At 35.1% G+C, this 23,722-nt stretch overlaps 2 protein-coding genes across 6 annotated transcripts in view; one reads left to right on the plus strand and one right to left on the minus strand.

The window, feature by feature from the left end:
* C4H12orf4 (chromosome 4 C12orf4 homolog) overlaps nt 1-4,500 on the minus strand; it is a 42,615-nt gene extending 38,115 nt beyond the window's left edge. The window contains exons 1-3 of one of the 3 annotated variants that reach the window (XM_047551692.1): nt 4,421-4,447; nt 2,130-2,255; nt 497-691 (exon numbers count right to left, since the gene is read on the minus strand). In XM_047551692.1, coding sequence (XP_047407648.1) covers nt 497-691; nt 2,130-2,166 — 232 coding nt within the window. In that variant the 5' untranslated portion in view covers nt 2,167-2,255; nt 4,421-4,447. Of the gene's footprint in view, nt 1-496; nt 692-2,129; nt 2,256-4,420 lie in introns of all 3 variants that reach the window. The other 2 variants (XM_047551694.1, XM_047551693.1) reach the window with 2 other exon arrangements.
* A 355-nt stretch (nt 4,501-4,855) lies between these two features.
* Rad51ap1 (RAD51 associated protein 1) lies at nt 4,856-22,611 on the plus strand. Of its 3 annotated transcripts, XM_047550557.1 has the most exons (9): nt 4,856-4,966; nt 8,196-8,245; nt 9,956-10,097; nt 12,354-12,463; nt 13,791-13,874; nt 14,379-14,528; nt 15,555-15,716; nt 19,284-19,433; nt 21,563-22,604. In XM_047550557.1, exons 1-9 carry the CDS (start codon nt 4,950-4,952, stop codon nt 21,706-21,708), a joined length of 1,011 nt encoding a protein of 336 aa, XP_047406513.1. In that variant the 5' UTR covers nt 4,856-4,949; the 3' UTR covers nt 21,709-22,604. The 3 variants fall into 3 exon arrangements, with proteins under 3 accessions (XP_047406513.1, XP_047406515.1, XP_047406514.1); XM_047550559.1 differs by lacking the exon at nt 19,284-19,433 and having other exon boundaries at nt 21,563-22,611; XM_047550558.1 differs by lacking the exon at nt 13,791-13,874 and having other exon boundaries at nt 21,563-22,606.
* Nucleotides 22,612-23,722: the final 1,111 nt, after the last annotated feature.

Consider the following 23,722-nt stretch of genomic DNA (forward strand, 5'->3'; position numbering starts at 1 on the left):
GAGAAATAGAACAGAGACTTTTAAAAATGGCTTAATACAGACCACTTTATGAAACTAATTTAGGTAATCAAATATTTTTCAAAGATTAGAACTCCTCTGTTCCATGGAATCTTAAGAACTGATGACCAGATCATTCAAAGGCCAACCAGTTTACTGATATAATTCTATAATTATAATACTGTAATTAGTAATAGCTGAAATACCTTATGAATCCACCCAACTAAATTCAAATGTTAAGAGTTTTCATCCAGACCTTGTAACAAACTTTTCATTATGTAATTTATTTTTCATTAAATTGATTTATAACAATTACACAGGTTATAGGGAAAATAATAAAGCAAAGGACTGAGAAATCTCTTATTCTTGGAAGCACTTAAACAATTCTTATTTTGTTTCCATTGCTTCTTAAGTTTATGCTTTCTAGTATGGAACTTTTAATGAGAGAGGCCATAAGAAAATAATAAAGTGGTATTACTTTAAAAAAATCAGTCCGTACCATTTTCTATAAAGCATGGCAAGCTATGAAGCAGCATCAGACGTCCATGCAAATGACTGGCATTTTCCTGAACAGGAAATTTGAGGGGTACTCTCAGTTCTAAGCACTCAGTTCCCACTTTGAATTTATACACAAATTCCCTTTCTTTGTGGCAGAATCTTTCTCGGTTTTTCTTCATATTCTTTGACAGGATTTCTACAGAACAAAAACAAAAAAAGCAACCAGTTATATTATAAAACCATGATGTTTCATTATGGCTGTAGCACTTCTAAAATATATTCCACCACTTGAATAATTTTACTTGTGTGACTCTGAACCAACTACTTCAGTTTTTTCCAAGTGGTATTCTCAGGCAGGGTTCTCAATATTAGGGAAAGAACTGGGAAAGATTAATAATAAAGAGGATTCTTAAGAAGGGATATGTAGGTGGGTAGATACAGAGCCTAGGAAAGAGTTAATGAAAACGAAGTGAAAGAAACAGATCAGGGACCAAGTAGTGATCCAGGCGATCTTAGAGGCTGTGATTTTGAGATCTCTGATAGGAGAAGGGGATAAGAAAGTCTTAGAAAGATCTCCATGTGGCAAGAATAGAAAACACAGGATGCCTACCACAAGGCAAACTGGACAGTATTCAGAAAAAAAGAAAATCTAGTTAAAGTGAATAAGAATCAGCATCAATTAAAGATTAATTCATTGGTCTCCCAACTGGATTTATGCTTGCTAGGCTTTTCCCATCAAAGTAGTTCTCACCGTATTCTCTACTCTGAAGTCATAATAACCTTTCTTTAAAAATGAATATGCTTATTTGATCATGTTGCTCATCTGCTTAAAACCTTTCTATGAGTCCATTGCTCTCAAGATAATATTCAAACCCTATATTCCAGTTTGCACCTCTAGACTCTTCTCTGGGGTGCACCTACATTCTTCCTCATTAACACACCGATTTGCAAATTTTACTTTCCTGTCATACTGAACTTCTGTCAATACCGAACTTCTTTTACCACTCTTAAGTTTTCTGAATTAAGTTTTACCTAGGGTACTCTTACTAGTTTAAATTTTCTTGGATAACAACTACTCATTCTTTGGGTCCTAGTTCAGATAGCCTCCAGAAGCCTGCATCAACTCACAAAAACTGTACTGGGTCCCTAGTACAAGTTTTCATACTATTAGTCTGTATTTATCTGAATCATGATGTTTTCTTACTCTCACTGGAATAGTTAACTTCAAGTGAAAGGAAATAAATTCCATGTACCAGGTAGGATTCTGGGAATATAATAGCAAGAGCTAACAGACAGATGTTAAATTGTATGGTGTTTTAATTTTATGGTGCTCTCTGAAAAAAATATAGAAGACAATAAATAGTTACTCATATTGTGCTTTAAAAAAAGGTCACTTGCTTGAAAGTAGAAAAGTAATACTAGGGACTGGGAAGGGTGCATGGGACATTGTGGGAATGAGGGTGGAAGAAGGGTGGTTGAATATGATCAACACATGCTGTATGCATGTCTGAAAATCACCATGAAACCCATTAATATGTACAATTAGCATGTTAATAAAAAGAGGTCACTTGACATTTAAAAATAATTCAAAGGACTTTTTCAGTGTGGGTGGTAGTACTGATGATTTGATTTACCCAGGCTGTATGTAGGGTGTACAAAATATTTCATCATAGTGCAAAGAGACAGGATATTGGGCTGGGGGTACAGAGAGGTAGGGTGCTTTCCAAGAATGTGCAAGGTCCTGGATTTGATCCCCCGCACTGCAAAAAAAAGGAAAAGAGAGAGAGGAATCAAAGAGAGACATTTCAAGACGGGGGGGGGGAGAGACAGAGAGAGAGAGAGAGAGACAGAGAGAGAACAAAAACATATGCTGTACTCATGGAATTGAATAACTAATATTCATTAAATGTAAATTAATGTAAATTTGTACAACAGTTTTAGAAAACTGGCAATAATTACCAAAACTACAACAAGTCTGTTCTATAATACAGAAATTCCACTCCTAAGTGTATATATATATATATATATATATATATATATATATATATATATATACAAATACACACACATATATGTTCACTAAAAGACATGCAGAAGACTTTGTGTATGGCATCATCATCTCTGGTCTAATTTCCTTGACACCAATGGACCACCCCTTCCCACTCTTCTACATTTTAGGCTCCCTTCACTTAAAACTCCCCACTATCTCTTTCCAAAATGTTTTAGCATGGCATTCAAGGCCCTTCATAATCTAAACCCTATTTACATCTTCAGCTTTACCTCTACTATGAGTATCCTGAGGGTTGTATCTTATCTATAGTTGAATGATAGCCCCCTAACATGGTACATATAGACCTCTGGCAAACATTTGCATAAAGAAAGTGGTGTGGTTAGTAAGAGAATTCCCCCTTTGATTCTGTTGTTCAAATAGTTCAAATTCTAATTCTGCCATTTAATTGCTACCTGAACAATTAGGGATAATGCCTTTTTTTTGTAGTTATTTATTTATTTATTTATTTTTATTGTAAACAAATGGGATACATGTTGTTTCTCTGTTTGTACATGGAGTAAAAGCATACCATTTGTGTAATCATAAATTTACATAGGGTAATGTTGTTTGATCCATTCTGTTATTTTTTCCTTCCCCCCCCCCCTCCTACCCCTCTTTTCCCTCTATACAGTCCTTCCTTCCTCCATTCTTGCTACCCTCCTTAACCCTAACCCTAAACCTAAGCCTAACCCTAATGCTAACCCCTCCCACGCCCCATTATATGTCATCATCTGCTTATCAGCGAGATCATTCCTCCCTTGGTTTTTTGAGATTGGCTTATCTCACTTAACATGATATTCTCCAATTTCATCCATTTGCCTGCAAATGCCATAATTTTATCATTCTTTATGGCGGAGTAATATATATATGCCACAGTTTCTTTTTTGCCACTTATACTTCAGATAGAGCACTAATTTTCAGAATACATAAAGAACTCAAAAAACTCTACACCAAGAATACAAATAATCCAATCAACAAATGGGCTAAGGAAATGAACGGACACTTCACAGAAGATGATCTACAAGCAATCAACAGATATATAACAAAATGTTCAACATCTCTAGTAATAAGAGAAATGCAAATCAAAACTACCCTAAGATGCCATCTCACCCCAATTAGAATGGCGATTATCAATAACACAAGCAACAATAGGTGTTGGCGAGGATGTGGGGAAAAAGATACATCATACATTGCTGGTGGGGTTGCAAATTAGTGCAGCCACTCTGGAAAGCAGTATGGAGATTCCTCAGAAAGCTTGGAATGGAACCACCATTTGACCCAGGTATCCCACTCCTTGGGATAATGCCATTTAACGTGCAGGACAGTGTGTCATAAGGATTAATCAAAAATAAATATGAAACATCTGACAAACATAAGATGATCAATAAAAGGAAGCCAGAAATAAAATATCTAAGAACATAACACCATAGAAATCATATGCTACGATAAAATCAGAGGTAGTAAAGGTGTTAACATGTAGCAAGAAATTGAAAGTTGCAGAAATACAAGTTACACCGTCTAATCTAGTTCAGGTTCAGTACTTTCAGTAATAAAACTATCAGCTCCAGTTTCAATCGGTTCAACATTTAGACTTGTTTCAATACATTGGTAATACAGTTACAATTCCCTCCACTATTTTGGTTTTTAGTAATAGCTTTAGCTTCAGTTTTAGTGGCTGTTAAATCAAACATGGAATGGGAAAAGGGCTGGACCGAACTCACATAACCAACAGCGGAAGCACTGAGGCTCACATTAAGGAAAGGATTGAGAACTGCTGAGCCAAGAAGCTTCGGCCGAGGAGGCGGAGGAACGGAACCTGACCCCTAATTAGGTTTCGATCTTAAGTGGTTTCCTCCCTTTTGGTTCTGAGCTCACCTCGGTTGGTCCCGAAGTAGTCAGCACACTGCGAGCTGTCAAGGAGTCTGGGCGTAGGGAACGTCAGCTGACTAACCGGCTTGTTTTTACAGCCAGCAGATTCCCCACGGCAGATTCACTCATCTTTTCCTGTTTTACGTAGCTTCAAAGAAAAATATTTGGTTCAAATTGCCACCTTTTCCAGCATATTTTAATCTCGTAATTTAAAAAGAGCAAGAAGGTGTGTTTCTAAACAGTTATTATGTATTTCGGAGACGAAGTTACAGTCGCTTTCGTGACGAAAGTGGAACGAAATAGTACAAACTGAATTCTGGCGGACCGGATGCGGAAGGGCGTGCCTGGGGACGGGAGTGAGCCAGCCAGCTCTTAGAGCACAGGCTCCGCCCGGTCTGGCTGCTCATGATTGGAGGACCAGTTGGCAGCGGGGGCGGAGAGCGAGATGTCAGGTTTTGGGCGGGAATTGAAACCGCCACTGCTGCCAGCTGGAACTTGAGTTGAGCGCAGCAAGTTTTCAGCCTTGACTCGGAACATGGTGCGGCCCGTTAGGTGAGGAGGTCAAGAGATTCGGCGGGAGTGGGGAAATGGAGCAAGGGGACACTGTAGGCAACTTGTATACAGGATTGTGGGAAAGGGGCCGGTTAAGAGAGAGGACAGCGATGGGAGGAGTGGGATGGACGGTTACTGGGAAATACTCGTCTCCAATAAGAGACACCCTTTGCTCAGAGGTATCCTAGCTTAGTAGCTCGTATCCTCTTCTTACTTCGCAGCTCTTGCCGTTAGTTTTACCCTGCCCCCGCCTCCTTTCAAGTAAGACTGTTGTATGTTGACATTTCAGCGAGCACGTACTTATTTGTCGTTTTGTTCGTTCACCACTAATGCTTTGGTATAGAAAGAGAATGCATTCCTGTTTACGGATTTTAAACTTCTAGACATAAAGGCCGGTTTTCTTGAGTCACACAGCTAGTAAATAGCAGGACAATATTCAACCCTAAGTCATTTGGCTCCAGATCCTTTACTTTCCATTATACCACTAGGAACTGTTCCTATACTTATCACAGTTGAGTAGCGTGGAAGCCTAGGGTAAGCCATTCATTTAGTAAAGTCATCAAATATATTTACTTCTGTACTGTACTAGGTGCTGGTGATTACATTCTCGTATAAGGTGTTGATAGGGGCCTGAAAATAAACAAACCAATGTGATAAGTAGGAGGTAAACCCTTAACTGTAACTTAAGGAGGATGGACTTCTTTGAGCAGATAATGTGTGCACGTGAATTATGAGGAGTTAGCCATGCAAAAATATGGGGCAATTCAGGTAGCAGGAATAAGAGTCAAGGCCCTCAATTTGACCATAATTGAGGTACAGATTGAAACTGTAGCATTAGCAAGCAATGGGGAGAATTTTGGGGGATTAGGTCAGATAAATAAGAGCAGAGCAGGTAGGTCTTGCTAAAGGAGTTTGGATTTTACTCCAAGTACATTGGGAAACGAATGGGAGAGTTTAAATATGGGAGAGAAATCTAATTTTGCTTTTACAAAGATCACTGGTGGAGATCGAATGGGGGATGGTGCCAGAATGGAAGCAGTTAGGCTATTTTATCTTTGGGTATTAGTTTGGAATATGGTGTTATTAGTGGACATGGAATAGATTGGATGAATTTGGGATCTATTTTGGAGGTATTATTGACAGAAGTGGATGTGGAAGTAAGGGAAAATGAGAATCAAGAATGACTACTATTTTTGGTCTGAACTACTAAATGGATGATGATCTTTGTATTAACTGAGATGAAGATGTCTGGGAAAGCAGGAGAGCTAAAGCGCTAAACCTTGGTTCTTTTGTTTTGATTAAAGAAAATCTGAAGTCAGACACCAAAAGCCATGCAAGAGAACTTTATAATTGAAAGTAAAGTCAAAGCAAAGTGAGGCTTAAGCAGAGAGCTCGCTCTCAGAAAGAAAGAAAGCCAACTCTGAGCAAAGAAAGACAAAAAAGATAATGCCATCTTCAAATTTATTACTGTTTGATATTTACCAGAACTGGAGACCACCTGCACTCTTTGCCAAGCAGGTGTTCAACTCCCCCTTCACACTGGGCAGTGGAATTTTTTACCTTAGTTGATCCTCTCTGGAACTGTCATGGTGGCCATCCTATTTAAGGAACTTCACTTACAAGTCAATCCCATGTTAATGTGGGCACTGGTCAGAGGTTACCTTCGTGTGCCTGTGCTGCTAAAGGAATCTTCCTTCTCAGACAGATTGGGACACCTATAGCCATAATTCCTAATTTCACATCAACCTTAGTGAATCCTGTCAAAAGTTGCTCCTATGAATCCTTTTCTTTTGACGTATTTTCCAAATACCTCTTGCTTTTGTTTATTTTCTATAGATTAACTGCCATCATTTGTTTTCTCATCTACTCTGAGGATATTTAAAGATAACCCTAAAGTAATTTAAAGAACACTTGTGACCTTACCATGCATTTCACTGCTCATTGCTTGCTACTACCTAACATTGGGAAAGGAACAGGGGAGTCAAGATTTCTGTTTTTCAACATATTAAATTTAAAGTGGATTTTAAACATTGACGTAGTGAAGATGTAATCCATTTGTGTTAGGAAAAGCACTAGTCCCAAGTAGGGGGATCCCTGAAACCTCAGGGGGTCCATTAGGTCAGTATTGTTTTGATAATAATATTTATTATTTGCTTTTTCCACTGTTTTGTCATTTGTACTGTAAATGATGATTTGGCACAAATCAAGGTAGTAGCACCAGACTGCTAGAAGTCATTGCATTCTTAAATGCTATGTACTCAAAAGTTAAAAAAAAAAAATCCCATTTTCACTGAAAAGTGTGCTTGAAGTAAGACTTATTATATTTACTATAGCTCAACCTTTGGGTGTACTTCTCTTTAAAAGACTTTTGATTTTATTTTACTATTTTTCATCCTCAGAATTTCTAAAGAACTTTTCATAATTTTATTCAACTCTCAAATTCTTTAACTCTGAGGAGAGTGTAACGAAAGTACACTTCTTTTTAATATTGTATGTGAGGATATGGGAAGTACACATAAAGCACTCTACATACTAAAGAATATTGGTTTTCTCGAGGAACAGCACCTGCAAGATTATAAGCTGAACTAACCTCTTTTTAAAAAATTGATTAACTAGGTTGTTCACACTTGAGCATTTGGCAGAAGACAGAAACAAAGATTGGAAGACATTTCATTTACTACAAAGAGAAGGGAAGGAGGAAAGGTTTTTTTCACTTTGAATATCATTTTATTCTAATGCCCTCTAAAGTAGTATAAAGATTCATTTAGTTGCAGGAAAAAAGTCACTTACCATTTTTTTTAAGGGTCCATCGCATAAAAAGTATTATGTGATATTGCAGGGATATTTTTAAAAAGAATGACTTTCATATCAGGTTTATAGTTTAATAAGGAAGATGGAATGCAAGTATAAAACAATAAAACACATACAAAAGGAATTTATAAATGTCCAGTAACAACTAAACAGTATCTAAATTATAACTGTTAATTACATAGGTTATCTTTACTTTGTGAGCTATCTAGATTAATTTCTTTTCTATATCAAGTGTAGATTTAACTGTATTGACTAATGCTAAGTTCCTGCTATAAAGTGCAAATCCTATTCTAGATTTAAGTATTTTTATCAGAATCTAAACTATTCAAGACTATTATTCAAGACTATTAATAACCTTCATGAGTGAAGATAAGAAATTAACATTTGTATTAATGAAAAATTTCTGTCTTGGCCATAGACATAAGAAACCAGTCAATTACTCACAGTTTGAGGACTCTGATAGTGATGGTAAGTAGAGTTGCCTATTTTTGCTTAAATGATTTGGACTTTTATTTCCTTTGTATTTATATAACACATATAGTTCAAATATTAAATATTCCCCAATTGTATTATGAGGTAGGTTTGAAAAAAATAAGACCTTGAAGAAAGGTTAGACTTAAGCTCTGCCATATTTATTATATGCTTACTTGTCTCTGCCTTAAGAGAACTTTGATTCAAAAGTTTGAGAAACATTAGATTACAATATACTTTGAAGTAGGCTTTTCCCCCTTTTTCTTTTCCTGGTGCTTGGTCTCAAACACAGGACCTCAGAGATGCTAGGTCGGTGCTCTATCACTGAGCTATATCCCCAGCCGAGAGGAAGATTTTATATTTCTTTCCCAAATCATTTGAGTTGAGTGCCCAAGTTCAATATTTTAGTAATTCTAAGATTTGAAGAGATCTTTCTGGCTTAGGGCACAGCCTTAAGTATGCCTATAACTTGAGGAAAAAGTAGTATAGAATATAACTTTTAGATTTTTAATATAGTCATCAGTCAGCAGATATTTATAAATTGCCAGTTTTGTTCGGCATACTGGGTGGGGTAGAGGTGCCAAAAGTTTTAAATTATCGTATTCCTATGTAGGGAAGCATAAACAAGATTGCATATGTTAATAATTGCTAAAGTATGTGATTAAGACTACATAGACCCTTAAGGTATACATACTTGTGTCATACTTGTGTTTAAAAGTCATAGTAGCAGTTTTATATTAAGTGTCAAGAGAACAACAACAGTTCTGAGATGTGACAGGACAGAAAAATCTGTGAGAAACAGTATTGGATGGGAAAAGAACATTCCTTTTCTAGAAATTAAGAAGTTACTTTTGTGGGATCATAGGAAGCTCATTATGGTAATGCAAAGAAAATAAAACAAAAAAAACCCACTACTTTTGGAAAAATTCTCTTCCCGTGATACTTCTTACTTTCCTTAGTTTGGTGAATGTACTAGGAATAGGTCATGTGCCTTTGGAAAAGTACTTGGCTACTTTGTGATGTTTCATTAAAAATCATTTGCTAATCCCAGCCACTTGGGAGGGAGACTGGGGTAGTGGCGATCACAAGTTTGAGGCCAGTGTGGACAACCTAGTGAGTCCTTGTCTCAAAATTAAATAAAAAAACACGAGGATGTAGCTCAGCAGTGTATTAGAGTACTTGCCTATTGTGTGTAAGGACCTGGGTTCAGTCCTTATTATGACCAAAAAACATTTCCTTCTACTTTTTATTGTTATAAAAATTTACAATTTTTCTAATGGTTTTACAGGTTTTTAATTAATCATTTTAAATCCTTTGCATTTTCTTTTCTTTTTTTTTTTTTTGGTACTGGTGATTGACCTCGGGCATGGAGACACATCCGCAGCCCTATTTTGTTGCTCAGAGCCTCACTTTTGCTGAGCCTGGCTTTGAACTTATGATCTTCCAACCTCAGTCTCCTGAGCCACTGGGATTATTGGCATGTGCCGTCTCGCTTGGCTGTGAACTGTTTTTTGATAGACTGATATTTTTAAAAATAAAGACCACCTAAATAAGAGGGGTTGAGTGAGAATAAAGACAAACAATACCAACAAAGATTTTTAAACTATGGAAATTAAACAACTTGCTAATCTATAAAACTTGAATACTCTGTAATGAATTTCAACTAAGAAAATCATTTTATTTCTTTTCTTTTTGATTTACACATAGATGATTTTGTTTCTGCAACTATACCTTTAAACAAGAAATCCAGAACAACATCAAAGGAGTCAAAACAAGATAAACCAAAACCTAACTTGCAGAATCCCAAGAAAGAAGACATTCAACTACAAGAGAAGACCCCTAAAAAAAGGTGAGAGGTAAGACAAAGTAAATATATGACATTAGATGTGTTTATTTAAGAGACACAGTTTCAAATTCTCAGTTTAAATTAAAATTTGAGCAGAGTTATAGATCTTGTTTAGTGACTGTCAGAGAGGATAGGAACATACTATTAAACTCCTTCCTTTCTCATTTAAAAAAGAAATTCATAAACATATGTTCCTTAATATATTGAGACAATAATAATTATGGACCTGTGCCTGCATCTGCAGTCCTCAAATCTTACAAGACTACTTTTTTAAAAATTACACCTATAAACAGTTCAATTTTTAAACCATGTATTTTTCTGCAGCTAAATGATACTTTCTCCTTATCTTGTGATTTGCCCAGCAGTGAGGACATCCTATAGTTTCTAATCTAATCCTGGAATTCCCTTTATTGGTACCAAGAGGGAAGGGAGAGTGATGGAAGGGAGTCCTGAGAGACTCGAAACTTATCATATGGGGAGTAGATGGGGCAAAGAGAATTATTAACTGGCACGTTGGATATGTAATATTTACTGCTACAAGTTTCTCTATGAAAAGTTAGTTAGCATTTACAAATTTATTCCATATCAAGCTCTACTTTTTCACTCTTTGTTTTTGAGTTTCTCATGTATTAAACATAGTTAAACAATGCCAATAGATGGGAGAAAATATTTGCAAATGTATAACTTAGGGAGACTTGCAACCAAAGTACATAAAGAACTCAAATTCAACAGTAAAAAAGCCAATAACCTATTTAAAAAGTGAAAAAGATTTGAATAAGCATTTCTCTAAGGAAGATACACAAATAACCAATAAACACATGAAAAGGTGCGCAACATCATTAGCTGTCAGGAAATACAAATCAAAACCATAGTACAATACTACTTCATACCCTCTAATTGACAGTAGTCAAAAGATAGACAATAACAAGTGTTAAGAAAGGTGTGGAGAAACTGGAACTCTCATATATTGTTATGGGAATGTAAAATGGTGCAGCCAGATTGAAAAACATAGTTATTTTATGATCTAGCTTAAGTATGTAGCCCAGGAAATTGAAAACATGCCCACACAACAGCCTGTATATAAATGTTTGTAACAGTATTATTTATAATAGCCAACAAATGAAAGCAATCTAAATGACTTATCAGTTGATGAATGGAGAAATGGGATGTATCTAGACAATGTGTTATTCAACCATAAAATAAATAAACTATTGATATATGCTGCAACACGAATGAACCTTGAAAACACCATGAATGAAAAAATACATGCAAAAGGTCACATATTATATGATTCCATTTATATGAAATGCCTAGAATAGGTAAGTCCATGGAAACAAAGTAGATTAGAGGTTGCCAGCATCTGAGGGAGAGAAAAGTGGATATGGGGTTTCTTTTTCAGGTTCTAAAAATATTCCAAAATTAGGTAGTGGTGGAGGTTTCATAGCTTTGATTACAATAAAAACTGCTGAATTGAATACTTGAGAAGGGTGAAATTTTATGGTATGTGAATTTGTTTCAATAAAATCTATTTTTAAAATAATAATAATAATTCAAGTTAAATAATTTTTCCTCACCTATCTGATTTTTCTTTCTCTTATGCTTCTTAGCACTTTTGACCAACTTGAATAGGAGACTTATTATAATCTGTTTTAAATGAGACAATTAGTTGTCTTATTTCCCCACCTTCCTCATTACAAACTTCTTGAGTGTACTTTCAGTATTCTCACTAGTGCAGTGTCTTGTGTTTAGTAAAATATTTGTTTAAGTCAGATTGGGAGAAACAGATGTAAAAAATATTTTTTTTAATATAAGAACTGTAATGTCAACTAAAGGGGTGTGGATAAGGTCAAGGAAGCTATCTAAGTATAAGTGATATTGGAATTAAGTCTGTCTTAGATTGAGCAGGTGCTTCCTGGATAGAACTTATGTTAAAGAGAGACATTACAATTAAAGGGAACAGTAAGTTCAAAGGCACACAGCATTCCTTCAAACCTGTTAGGCTATGCATATATATAACATATATATAGTTACAATATGTTATATGTTGTAACATTATATATAACCTGTCAGTTTTGAAGGAACAGTGTGTGTATATATAACATTTTAGGAGTCTTATCATCCAAGGTCAGTTGATGATGATTATTACTTAAAAATATTTTGTTAGGTTAACAGCTCTTAAATAGTAATATAGGAAAATCTCAAACTTTGTTCTTTAGTTGAGATTGATATTTTTAAAAACTCTTTGCTTGTCTATTTCAGGATGGCCTTAGATGATAAGCTCTTCCAGAGAGGCTTAGAAGTGGCTCTAGCTTTGTCAGTGAAGGAACTTCCAACAGTCACCAATGATGTGACGAAGTCTCAAGATAAAAGTAACTTTGTTTTTGTGTATTTATCATTAAAACCTTATTGTTTTAGTAATCATTTCTTGGGGTGGGCCTTCACAGTAGAAGGAAAACAATTTGAGTACTTTGAACTGTAGATAGAACAATTTGTATGAGCGTACAGTTGAATTCAGTTCTCGATTCAGCAGTGTCAATTTCATACAAACATATATATCTCTGCCTAGAACCTGAAATAAGCTTGAGGACATACACTGTGAGCCTGGAAGGTCAATTACAACGTAGTATACAGTGAAAATTTAATTTCTTGATCAAATGACCTATATAATTCTAGCTCAACCTCCTTTTTCTCCAAATTCAAATTAGTTAAACATGACCTAATTATGATAATTTTTTTTATTGACAAAGGTTTAAAGGTACTAATTTAGTTTGCTGGTTCAATAGATTTAAGTGAATGACTTCTGAATTTCTCTGTGGGTTTTCTTCTTTGAATTTTTTTTTTTTTTCTGGTAATATTGAGATATGGAGAGAGAGAAAAAAACCTCAAGTTTCTAAGATGATTTTTGGATTAAATTGTTTTGGCTTAAATTCTTTCAGGTTAGGAGCATTTTAGCCCATTATCTTATTTAGGGGCATAAGTGAGGTATTCGTTTTTTAAATCAGTAAGTATTACCTCCTATTTAAAAATAAACAAAACAATGTTGATTAGGGAGACTTTTAGGAATTAGAAGTCAGAAAAACTTCAAAAGAAAATTGTTATGTATTATGTCTAAAATGGAGAAAATGAAATTATTCTCTTAAAAGACATTGTAAAATGGATAGTATGAGTTTCTTAGAAGTACCACTCCCATTGAATGATACACTTAGCATTGGGATTAAAAGTACCCATTATCATGACTTAAAGTCCTCTTAAAATGTTTCATTTAAAGGTTATTATAATGATTAGAGAGGATGAAAATTAGTAAAAGCATGTCTGTGCCTACATAGAAGTGACGATTAATATTTATTGACTATTTCCTGTGTTGTGCAGCATAAGTAGTTTCCACATGAAATTTATATCTAATTTCCCATACTAATCCTACAATACACAATTTTTATCTTCATGTTATCGATGAAGAAATTGAGTCTTAGGATAAGCCAGTTTATGTGGGAGAGCCTGAATTTGAACTTAAGTCTTTTTGATTTCAGAGCCCAAGCTTCTAACCATATGCTAGCCTCTCCAAGTAAAATCATTGTGCTAGTTTAGGTTTGGGATCATTTATCAGTATCTAGATCCTGTTACATTTTAGCACTAATTTTCCTGTAGATATCAGTTTATTAAGGTGCATCTGAATTTTTTCTTATTCCTAATATTTAGGCATTGAAAAACATGGCAACAGTAAAACAGAAATAATGAATAAGTCTCATATCTCTAATTGCAGTATAGCCAGTGATTATTTAGGTAAGTTTTTGATGATATACATTTTTTTTCATCCATAATGCTATTTTTCTAATGTTTATTTAAATTCCTGAAACTGCAACTAGAATCAAGGTCTATAATTGTCAAGACTTTCTTTATCTCTTGGCTCTTGTTTCTTTAAGTTTTAGTCTTGTCCTCTTAACTACTACATACCCACTTTCTTCCCTGTTGGAGAGTCATGACTACCCATGGCTGCTAGTCTACAGCAGTTGACCACTGAAGAGAAAGGCACTGTATCTTCTTAGTTACACTTTGAAAATTCTTGGGGAAAGACAATCTTGAATTTATCCTTAAAACCAGAATCTGTTGCCAGGGTACTGATGTGCTATGAGTGACTCAGCTTGGACTACGTAGTCTTATTACTAGGAACAGGGGAGGGATGAACCTGGTCAAGTAAAGACAACAGTTGTCATAGTCTACTTTGCTGTTCCTGAAATATTAGTTATCACATGAAGTTTTCCATTGATGTTTATGCCTCTCCTGAAGATTTGAACAAGATCACAGAGGAAGATGATGCTTGTGGTGTTCAAGGGAAAAGAAAAGCAGCATCTAAAGCTGTGGCTCAGCAGAGGAAGATGCTTTTGGAAGACAGTGATGGTGATAGTGCTAATGACACCGAGCCAGATATTGCAACTGGTAAGGTATACCCTGCATCAAAATTAATTCTTCTGGAAGTGAGTAAAAATTTCTTGGAGGCCATTAATGTATGCAAAACACTGTGCTAAACCTTTAGGGTATGCAAACTTGAAGAACAAATAGGGCAGTTAAATTCAATTGTGGCATTTGGGGGGAAAGTTTTGTCTATGAGATAATCTTTCAGCCTTGCCTTGAAAAATGAGTATCTTTTAGACCAACTAAAGGGATAAAATTGTATTTCTGTCTGATAAAAAAACATGAGCAATGAAGTAGACAAGTGTACATACCAGAGTTTAGTCAGTACTTTTTTCTAGAACCACTATATTACTTTCCATATTACACCACTGGCTTATATCATCCCAGGCAGAACAGAAAAGAGCCTGTGGGACATGGGGGTGTTGCTTAAATGAAATCAAATACAGGATTATCCGTTAATAAAATTGTTGTAGTATAATCTCTTCTTAATTTCCAGTGAATTTCTATTCCAGAATGTTGAAGCATATGTAATTAAGGGAAAGTATATTATTTTCATAAATGTCATTTGCCTTGAAAGACTAGTTTTTGATCAAACTCTACCCTTTTCAAAAATTATTGAGAAAAAAGTAAGATCTGAAGTAAGGATTACTGATGGAAAATTATAGTGATAATGATAATAGAGAACAATTATATTTTATTTGATATGTGTTAGAAGTTGTTCTAAATGCTTTATATATATTAACTCATAAAATCGGCACATCCCAATAATCTGTAGTTTTTTGGTTAGCCCCATTTTCTAGAAGTGGAAACTGAAGCATTGTGAAGTTAGTTAACTGTCAAGACAACATGTATAGGGGGGCAGGATTCTAAGCCAGTCTCTCATAGTTTCAACACTACAGTGTTCTGGTGCTGGAAATGGTAGATCACAAAATGCCCAGGAATCTGATGCAAAAACTGCAAGTAAAGTGGAGTCACCAGAAGCTTTATTTTTTAGAACAACAACAAAGCATACATAATCTTCTGTTTTGTATACGTAATCTTCCGTTTTAGGTGATTCTGAGGAAGATTCTGATTTTGATGAGAGTGATGATAATGATGAAAACTTTACTATGAAAAAAAGTAAAGTTAAAGAAATTAAAAAGAAAGAAGTGAAAGTAAAATCCCCAGTAGAAAAGAAAGAGAAGAAATCTAAATCCAAATGTAATACTTCGGGTAAGCTTGGTCCCAAATACTTAATTTTATGTAGGAAATGTGTTGGGTTTGATTGCTGCATTTTTATTATCTTTGCCTTTCCTCTCCATAATATTTTGCTAGTGTTCATTTTTAGTTAAAATATAAAAAGAAGCAGAGTAAGGTGGGGGTGGGGGACAAAGCAGATGATGCTGCTGACCCCACTAACTGCTAGCACCAAATATGTATTTTCATGCTTTAGTACAACCACCTGCTGTGAACTCCATCATCACCTGTATCTTACAATGAGCAGACTGAGGCTCAGAGGTTAAATATTTGTTGAAAGTCTTATGTCTAATAAATGAGGGGCTGGAATTTGAATCTAGGTTTGTCAATTCAGAGGTTGAACTCTTATCTCCTAGACCACATTTTCTCTGGGCAATTAAACAGGGCAGCTTGCGTGATTCTAACTTCTTACTTTTGTGCTTGGCCTATCTTTGATTTGAGAGATTTTTCCACATGTTTAGGGCACTTTTTGATTTTTTTTTCCCAAAACAAATCCAGTTAGAAACCATTTTATAGTAAAACTTGGAATTTTTGATGACTTTAACATGGAATACCTGTTTTTTATGTTAAAAAGGTTTTTTTTTTGAGTTTATTATGTTATAATTATAAAAGATAACACTCTTTAAGTAAATTTGTTATTGCTACCAATTTTTCTGCCTTAGTTTTCATATATGTATGTATATTTATTATTTGAAACTAAAATTTCTACTAGTCAGACTTTCTGTTTAGGAGTTACGTTCAACATTAAGTAGCATGGTGCTAAGTATTTACTAAGAATTAAATATTAAATACCAATTGAGTCATATTCTTCCTTCTGTTCTATTTTGAATTAAGCGGGCTGGGGGTATAACTCAGTTGGTAGAGTGCTTGCCTTGCAAGCACAAGGCCCTGGGTTCAATCCCCAGTACTGAAAAAAAAAAAAAAAAAAAAAATTTTGAATTAATGACCTTTAGATTAGAATGTTTTTTAAATTGACAAATTCATCTAGTTTCTACATATTAAAATTTAATGTAGGTGCATTTAGAGATAAAACTGTATTAGTTTCCTAATGCTGTTATAACAAATTATCCCAAACTAAGTTGCTTCAAACAACACAGTAATTATTTTACAGTTTAGAAGGCCAGAGGTCCAAAGGGTTTCTCAGAGGGCTAGCTAGAATCAAGCTGTCATCAGACTGTGCTCCTTTGTGGAACTCTAGGGGAGAATATACTTTTTGCCTTTTGCCTTTTTCAGCTTCTAGAGGGTGCCTCTGTTTTTTGGCCCATGGCTCTTTTCCATCTGGACTTTCTCACATCACATCAATCTAATATTGACTCTCCTGCTTCTCACTTTTGTTTATAAGGACCCTAGTGATTACACTATCCAGATAATTCAAGATAATATCCCTCATAAGGTCTTAACTTAATCACATCTGCATGTATGGTAATGTTCTGGAACTTAGAATATAATCATCTTTCAGGGCCCATTATTCTGCCTGCCACTAGCTATAATATGAAAAAATGATTATAACAATATATTTTATGCATTCTTTAGGTATATGCTTCTTCACCAACACACACTAAAAACTAAAATTTCAATTTTCAAATTGCGATTTACCATTTAAAGTCTTTTCTACGTATCTTGGAACAAGTTGCTTTGCAAGGGACCATTAGTATGTAATGTTCAAAGTAAATTTTATTTGTTAAGTAACAGGATTAAGAATGAGGAAAAGTGGATTATATTTCTAGTTCTATTAATAATTTACTAACTTTGAGAATCTTTCATCTAGAACATATACTTTTTCCCTTTGTAGAGAAAGTTTTGAAAGCAGTGCTGTCCAACATGGTAGCCACTAACTACATGTAGGGCTGTATTCTATTTAAGTGAATCAAAATTAAATAACACTTGAAAGTCAGTCTCTCAGTTTTGCTAGCCACATTTCAAGTGCACAATAACCATATGTGGCTAGTGACTACCATATCTGACAACACAATATTTAGAAAACTTCTATCATCATAGAAATCATGTTTATATTAGATGGCTCCTATCTAAGGGTTGTGGATGTTAACTTTACGAAGAGTATGTAGTCAAAGTGTTCATATTTGTATACATTTAGATATCCCTTGGGTATCTTAAAGCAAACATTATCCGAAATTGAGTTTCTGTTTTAACTCTCTTCCCCTCCTCATCCCTCACTTCCCTCCCCAATGAAAAGTACCCAAACCCGCTCCCATTCTTACATTCATTCTCAAGGTAAACAACGCCCTCAAAGCCCTTCCCTATGACAGGAACTTGCAAGTATAGATTATTTCTTCATCTCCATCGCCACCTCCTCACATCTAATTACTGAAACATGTTTAATTGCTGCTATCCCCTCTCTTCTCCACCTTAGCTCAGACTCCTATCACATCTCCTGGATTACCATAATAGCTTTCTGAGTTGTCTATTTGCCTTACATTACCACCAGAAAGATGTTTTTGAAATGCAAGTCACTCCTGAGAAAACTTAATACATAATTGTGAACTGACCCGACTCCTTTATATGACCTGTAAAAGCTCTTCATAAATAATTGTACCCTGACTGTGTGTCTTACCTTTCCTATTAAGATTCCTGCTCTAGCCATACTGAACCAGTACTGGTCCTGGAATGTGTCACACTTTACAGCATTGCATTATGCTGTATTCCCTCTGCATAGAAAACTTTCCTCAATTCATCTTTACCCTTCAGCCTTGATTTGGTTCAGCCCAGCCTCACCCTCCTCCTGTGACTTCTAAACACATATCAGATTTTAAGTTCCCTTTCTACTGGGCATCCTTCTAGAGAGTGGCATGTTCCTTCTTCTAGAGATACACCTCTTTCTTGTCTTTCCCAGGCCAGTGACAGAACCACAAATTCCTTGGGAGTAGGATCCATGAGTTATATATGTTTTTTATAACCCTAGAGCTTATTGTCTCCCTGACACATACTGATGAGACCCAAGACAGTTGTGTCTTCTGAACTTCAGAATCAAACCGAATTTCTAATCCCAGTTCAGACATATAGGTGTCAAACTACAGGCAAATTGCTTAGCCTGTGTTTCCTTCTGTATTGTAGTTGCTGTAAAAAGTTAAAGGTAGTGTGTGTGAGATCACATTGCCTGGCATTTAAATTTTCATAAAAGATGGCAATCCTAGCTGCGTATAGTGGTGTACACCTGTCATCCCAGCAACTTTGGAAGCTGAGGCAGGAGGATTGCAAGTTTGAGTTCAGCCTCAGCAATTTAGCAAGGCCCAAGCAAGTTAGCAAGACCCTATCTCAAAAATAAAAAAAGGCAAAGCCTGGGGTGTGGCTCAGTGGTAAAGTGCCTCTGGGCTCAATTCCCCCTATCCAAAAAAAAAAAAAAAAAAAAAAGATGACAATCTTTAGACTTTCAATAAGTTTGTTGACTAATGAAGAGTTTTTCAAATTTGTGATATTGCCTTTTAAATTTTATAAGGTTATAAAATTTATAATTTTTATGCATATATGCTAGATTGAACTATCTTCCCATATGACAAACTTTTTTATGTGTATTTTTCAAATAAGTGACTCCGGTAGACTCTGCTGCAGCTGCCATTAAATCAGAATCTCAGACTTCACCCAAGAAGGCTTATCTTTCTTCAGAAGTCACTAGGAAACCATTGCAAATACACAGTCCTTCAGCTGAAGGCAAGAGACCAAAGTGGGTCCCACCAGGTATGGTATATTTGCAATCAAGGGCAAGGGGTTTAGGAAATTACCAATTGTAGGTAAATGTTCTAAATGTTATATGTGAGCATTTTCCCATATTACTACATATTCTTCAAAACCATTGTTTTCAGTTGCTGCATTTATACAGCTATTAGGCATCCAGGTCATATGTGATTTTTTTTCATGGTTAGAAATAAGTTTGCCGTAAGCACAAACATCCTTATTGTAGAAATCTGTGCACATCCCTGATTATTTTCTTAGGGTAAAAGTCCCACTAGTAGAATTACAATGTCAATGGATATAAACATTTGAGAGTCCTAATATTTATATTTCTGGCAACAAATCTTTTGCTCAGTAACTGCTAACTTCTGCATTCCCACCAAAGCCTTGGGGTTTGTTCATGGGAATTCCAGCATTTAACACATGCCTTAGTAAACGTAGCCTCTGGCTCTTATGGATTTGACTTCTCTTTCTTTTCTTTTGCTACACAGCCAAATCTCTCTGATCCTTTAAGAATTCCCTAGACCTTAATTTCTTGATATTATTAAAACCCTATTCTAGGCTGAAAATATTGCTGCCTCCCAACCAGTCCTGTGTCTACTTTTCAGCCAACTGAAGGTCTCCTCTACCTTAGTCAAATGGATCCATCTTCTATCCCTTAAACACATTGTATATATTCTTCTGTCTAGGTCTCTATCATTTTCCTGTCTGATATATCTTTCTTTATTTGTCCTCTCTCCCTTTCAGAGTCCTTCCAAATCTACTCTTGTTTTACTTCTTTTGAGTGACCTTTTTTGATTGGTTCATGCTGGTCTCTTCCTGAATGATGGCTAGGTATTAAAAGGCAGAGTTAGGCCTCAACTGTGAGTCTTCATTTCATCATCAGAATTATCAAGAACTAATACAATCTTTAAAGTTCCTTCTGGTTAAGATTTTTAATGAGAACTTAAAAGTTTTTGGAGAAGGAAAGGTGGAAAAGTTACTGAAATAATGATATCATATTATTTAAAAAGTAATCCTTAATATATTTCTTCTGAAAATAGTGATCCCTAAATGGAAGAAATTTAAAAGAAATTATATGATGAATACAGAAATTAAAAAGTAGCATGATCAAAAAAATTAAAAGGAGATAGTGAAATGATGGGTAAAGAGTTAATATAAAGCACACAGTGCTAACAGATTGAGTGTGTGACAGGATCAGACAAGTGATATTGGGTGAATTGGGCCCCTATAATAGACTCGAGTGAGTGGGTTTTTGTTGGACTTGAGACCTCCTGCCCCTTTTGAAGGAAGCAGAGATACTCAGCTGTCAGATTGTTTGCATGCAGGGTGATAGGCTGGTATTTGCAGATCTGATCTTTTCAAGAGAAGCCAGAAATTCAGATTTTAATGTGAAATCTCCTCATTTTTGAATTTGACCTTTTTTAAAACCATGTAGGCCAAATAACATTTCTGAAAGCTAGATTTGGTCCTAGGTTGCCAGTTTGTTGCCTGTCTTATACAATATGAGAAAATCATCAAGATCCCAAAGGAAAAATGATCCAGGGATGTAAAAATCCCAGTGCCTCCAAAGAAATACAACTATGAAATATGAAGAGTTTCACTCTACTAGTAATTAAGGAAAATCTGTTTGCCATTTTAAACCTTATTTAATAATTGAAAAATAGATTCTTTTCAAGTAGTACTTATAAACGTTGTGGACTTTAAAAATATATGATTTTTTTTTCATTACTTTAGAAGTTATAGTTGTCTATATTTCTTTTTGCTCTTATAATCAGTATTATTTTCTCCCAATTTTCATTTCAGCTTTGATGGTTGAAGTTTTGCTTCATTACCTTGCCTTCTGGGGATAATAAAAATGGGCAATACATTGAGTATTCCTTATCTGAAGTGCTTGGGACCAGTTTGTTTCAGATTTTGAAGTTTTTCAGTTTGGATTTTCCGATTAGAGATATTCTACTTGTACTGTTCTTTCTGTTCTTTCATGCTTGCCATTCTTTTGATTGTGTAGTTTATTGCTTGATAGACTCTGGAAAGCAAAATAATGCTTAACTTTTTTTTTATTGTTGTTTTATGAATTGATCTTTGTTAAGAGATTTCTGACATTATTTGTTACATCTTGTGTTTTCTTTCAGCGGCATCCAGAAGTGGCAGCAACAGCAGCAGTCCACTGGCAGGAGTGTCTGTTAGGTCCCCAAATCAGAGTCTCCGCCTTGGCTTATCCAGATTAGCACGAGTTAAGCCTTTGCATCCAAATGCCACTAGTAGCCAAGTGTGGTAGCAAAGAAATGTTTGATAGAATCACAGTTTTGCAAGTGTCTTTATATTTGACTTGTGTTTAAGATTAAGGAGATTATTATAATATAGAAGAATCCTTTAACATGTCACATAAATAATCTGTTATGTAATTATATTCTCTAAAGAGTTCTTCAAGACTTCAAAAAGAGGTTTGTTCATAAGAAATACCTTCTTATGACATTTCTCTGAAGAGCTGTTCTGTTTCTTATGTATCATAAGTCATTGTCTTTTTTAGTGGTTGTCAGTTTAATGTGGAGGAAGTCCATATCATGTGCTGTAGTTTCCTAGTCATATGATGTTCCTTCCTAACTTTGTCTAGTTTGTGACACTGTAACTGTTCAGTGTATCTGATAAAGGAAAACATTCACATTTCTTTTAGGAGACATTTTGAAATCTTATAAGCAACTTAAGTTATATTGTCAGTTTTACTACAAGGATATTTTGTATTTTAGCCAAATATTAAAATAAGAATAAAGAATCATTATACATATTGAAATGGGTACTGCACTATGGCATGTCTCTTACTTGGAAATCAATGATTATTGTATAGCAAATAAAATTTAATGACATTTTATGAACTCTTCATTGTCAAAAGCTTAAATAAAAGAAAAAGTTTAAAAATGCTCTTTTCTTTGATAACATTGCATTTATCTGTCTTATTGTCTATATCTCTTAATAAAATGGGAGTTTTGTGAAAAATAAGCTCTGCTGAAGACACAAACCAGGGGAAGCTGTTTCTTAAAAGAAATCACTGTATCTTAAGCTAGTACTTTAAGGAGTGGCTGTCAAGTTCTTAGTCATCCCTATTATGATATTAAGAGCTTTTTAGGAAGCTTTGGTTTGAATTTATTGTGAATAAAGATAGTGATGATTATATTTATAGTGAGAATTTCAACCCACTCCTGTTCACTGTTTAATAATAAATTTTCAGTCATGTTAACCATTAAAACTGTGCACTACTTAGCTCAGTTCTTGTGGAACTTTCTATGTTGACATGAAAATAAGTAATTTTGAATTTTGATTAAAGTGAGCATTTGCCCTGTTGTACTATTTTTTTCTTACCTAGTATATATTTTTATACTGCCTATACCACCTCACCTACCCTACCCTGCTTTTTAAACATTATTTTCCAATTAACATAGTATTGAGTTACTCTGTAGTGCATGCATTTCAATAATAAACATTAGGGCCTGCTCTGGTTTAGGACTGATATCATTGATTATTCATCAGGCACTTGCTTGAGAACTCCTTTGTTTTGTTAGTCATATTAATAATTTCTATTTGAAAATTATCCTAAAGTGTGTTTAAAAACTGGCCTGGCTGAAAACATTAACCATCAGTTGCCAAATCCAATGTACATCTTTCTCACCTCATCTTATATGCCCTATTCATCACACCCCAATCAAAACATTTTATGTGACACCTTTTGTTATTTTCTCCCCATCTCCTGCTTATTCTTTATTATTTTGTAGCTTTCTAATCCTTTTGTCACCTACACCATCTCTTACCACAGGATCATGTTCTGTGCAGTTCTCCCTCTCCCCCCCTCTTCAAATTTAGATGTCTTCAAACTTCAATGGTCACTTCTTGTGACAGTGACTTCCAAATCATGATCATTAGTCCACATCTTGATCTTGACACCAGACCTACTGCTTGGTGTATGGCACTTTGAAGTGAGTCGGGCTCAATTCATCCCTCAAAGACTTCCTGTAGAATTTTCTGTTAGGTGACACCACCATCAAGGCTGTCTAAATTGTAATCCTGGAATTCAGTCTATTTCTTATTCTTTGCATCTTGCTACCAAGCTCTATTCCATTTTCTAAATTTCTTGAAACTACTCATTCTCTCTACTCTTCCTATCTTCCACACTGTTAACTACTATGGGGAATTTTCTAAAATCTGAACATGAACCTTTGTGCTTTACAATCCACACACACCTTAAGCCACTTCATGTCCGACTGATCCCAGTCTGCCTTTTCAACCTTGTCTCATCTGCC

Source organism: Sciurus carolinensis, chromosome 4 (genome assembly GCF_902686445.1).
Source record: "Sciurus carolinensis chromosome 4, mSciCar1.2, whole genome shotgun sequence".
Classification (NCBI taxonomy): domain Eukaryota; kingdom Metazoa; phylum Chordata; class Mammalia; order Rodentia; family Sciuridae; genus Sciurus; species Sciurus carolinensis.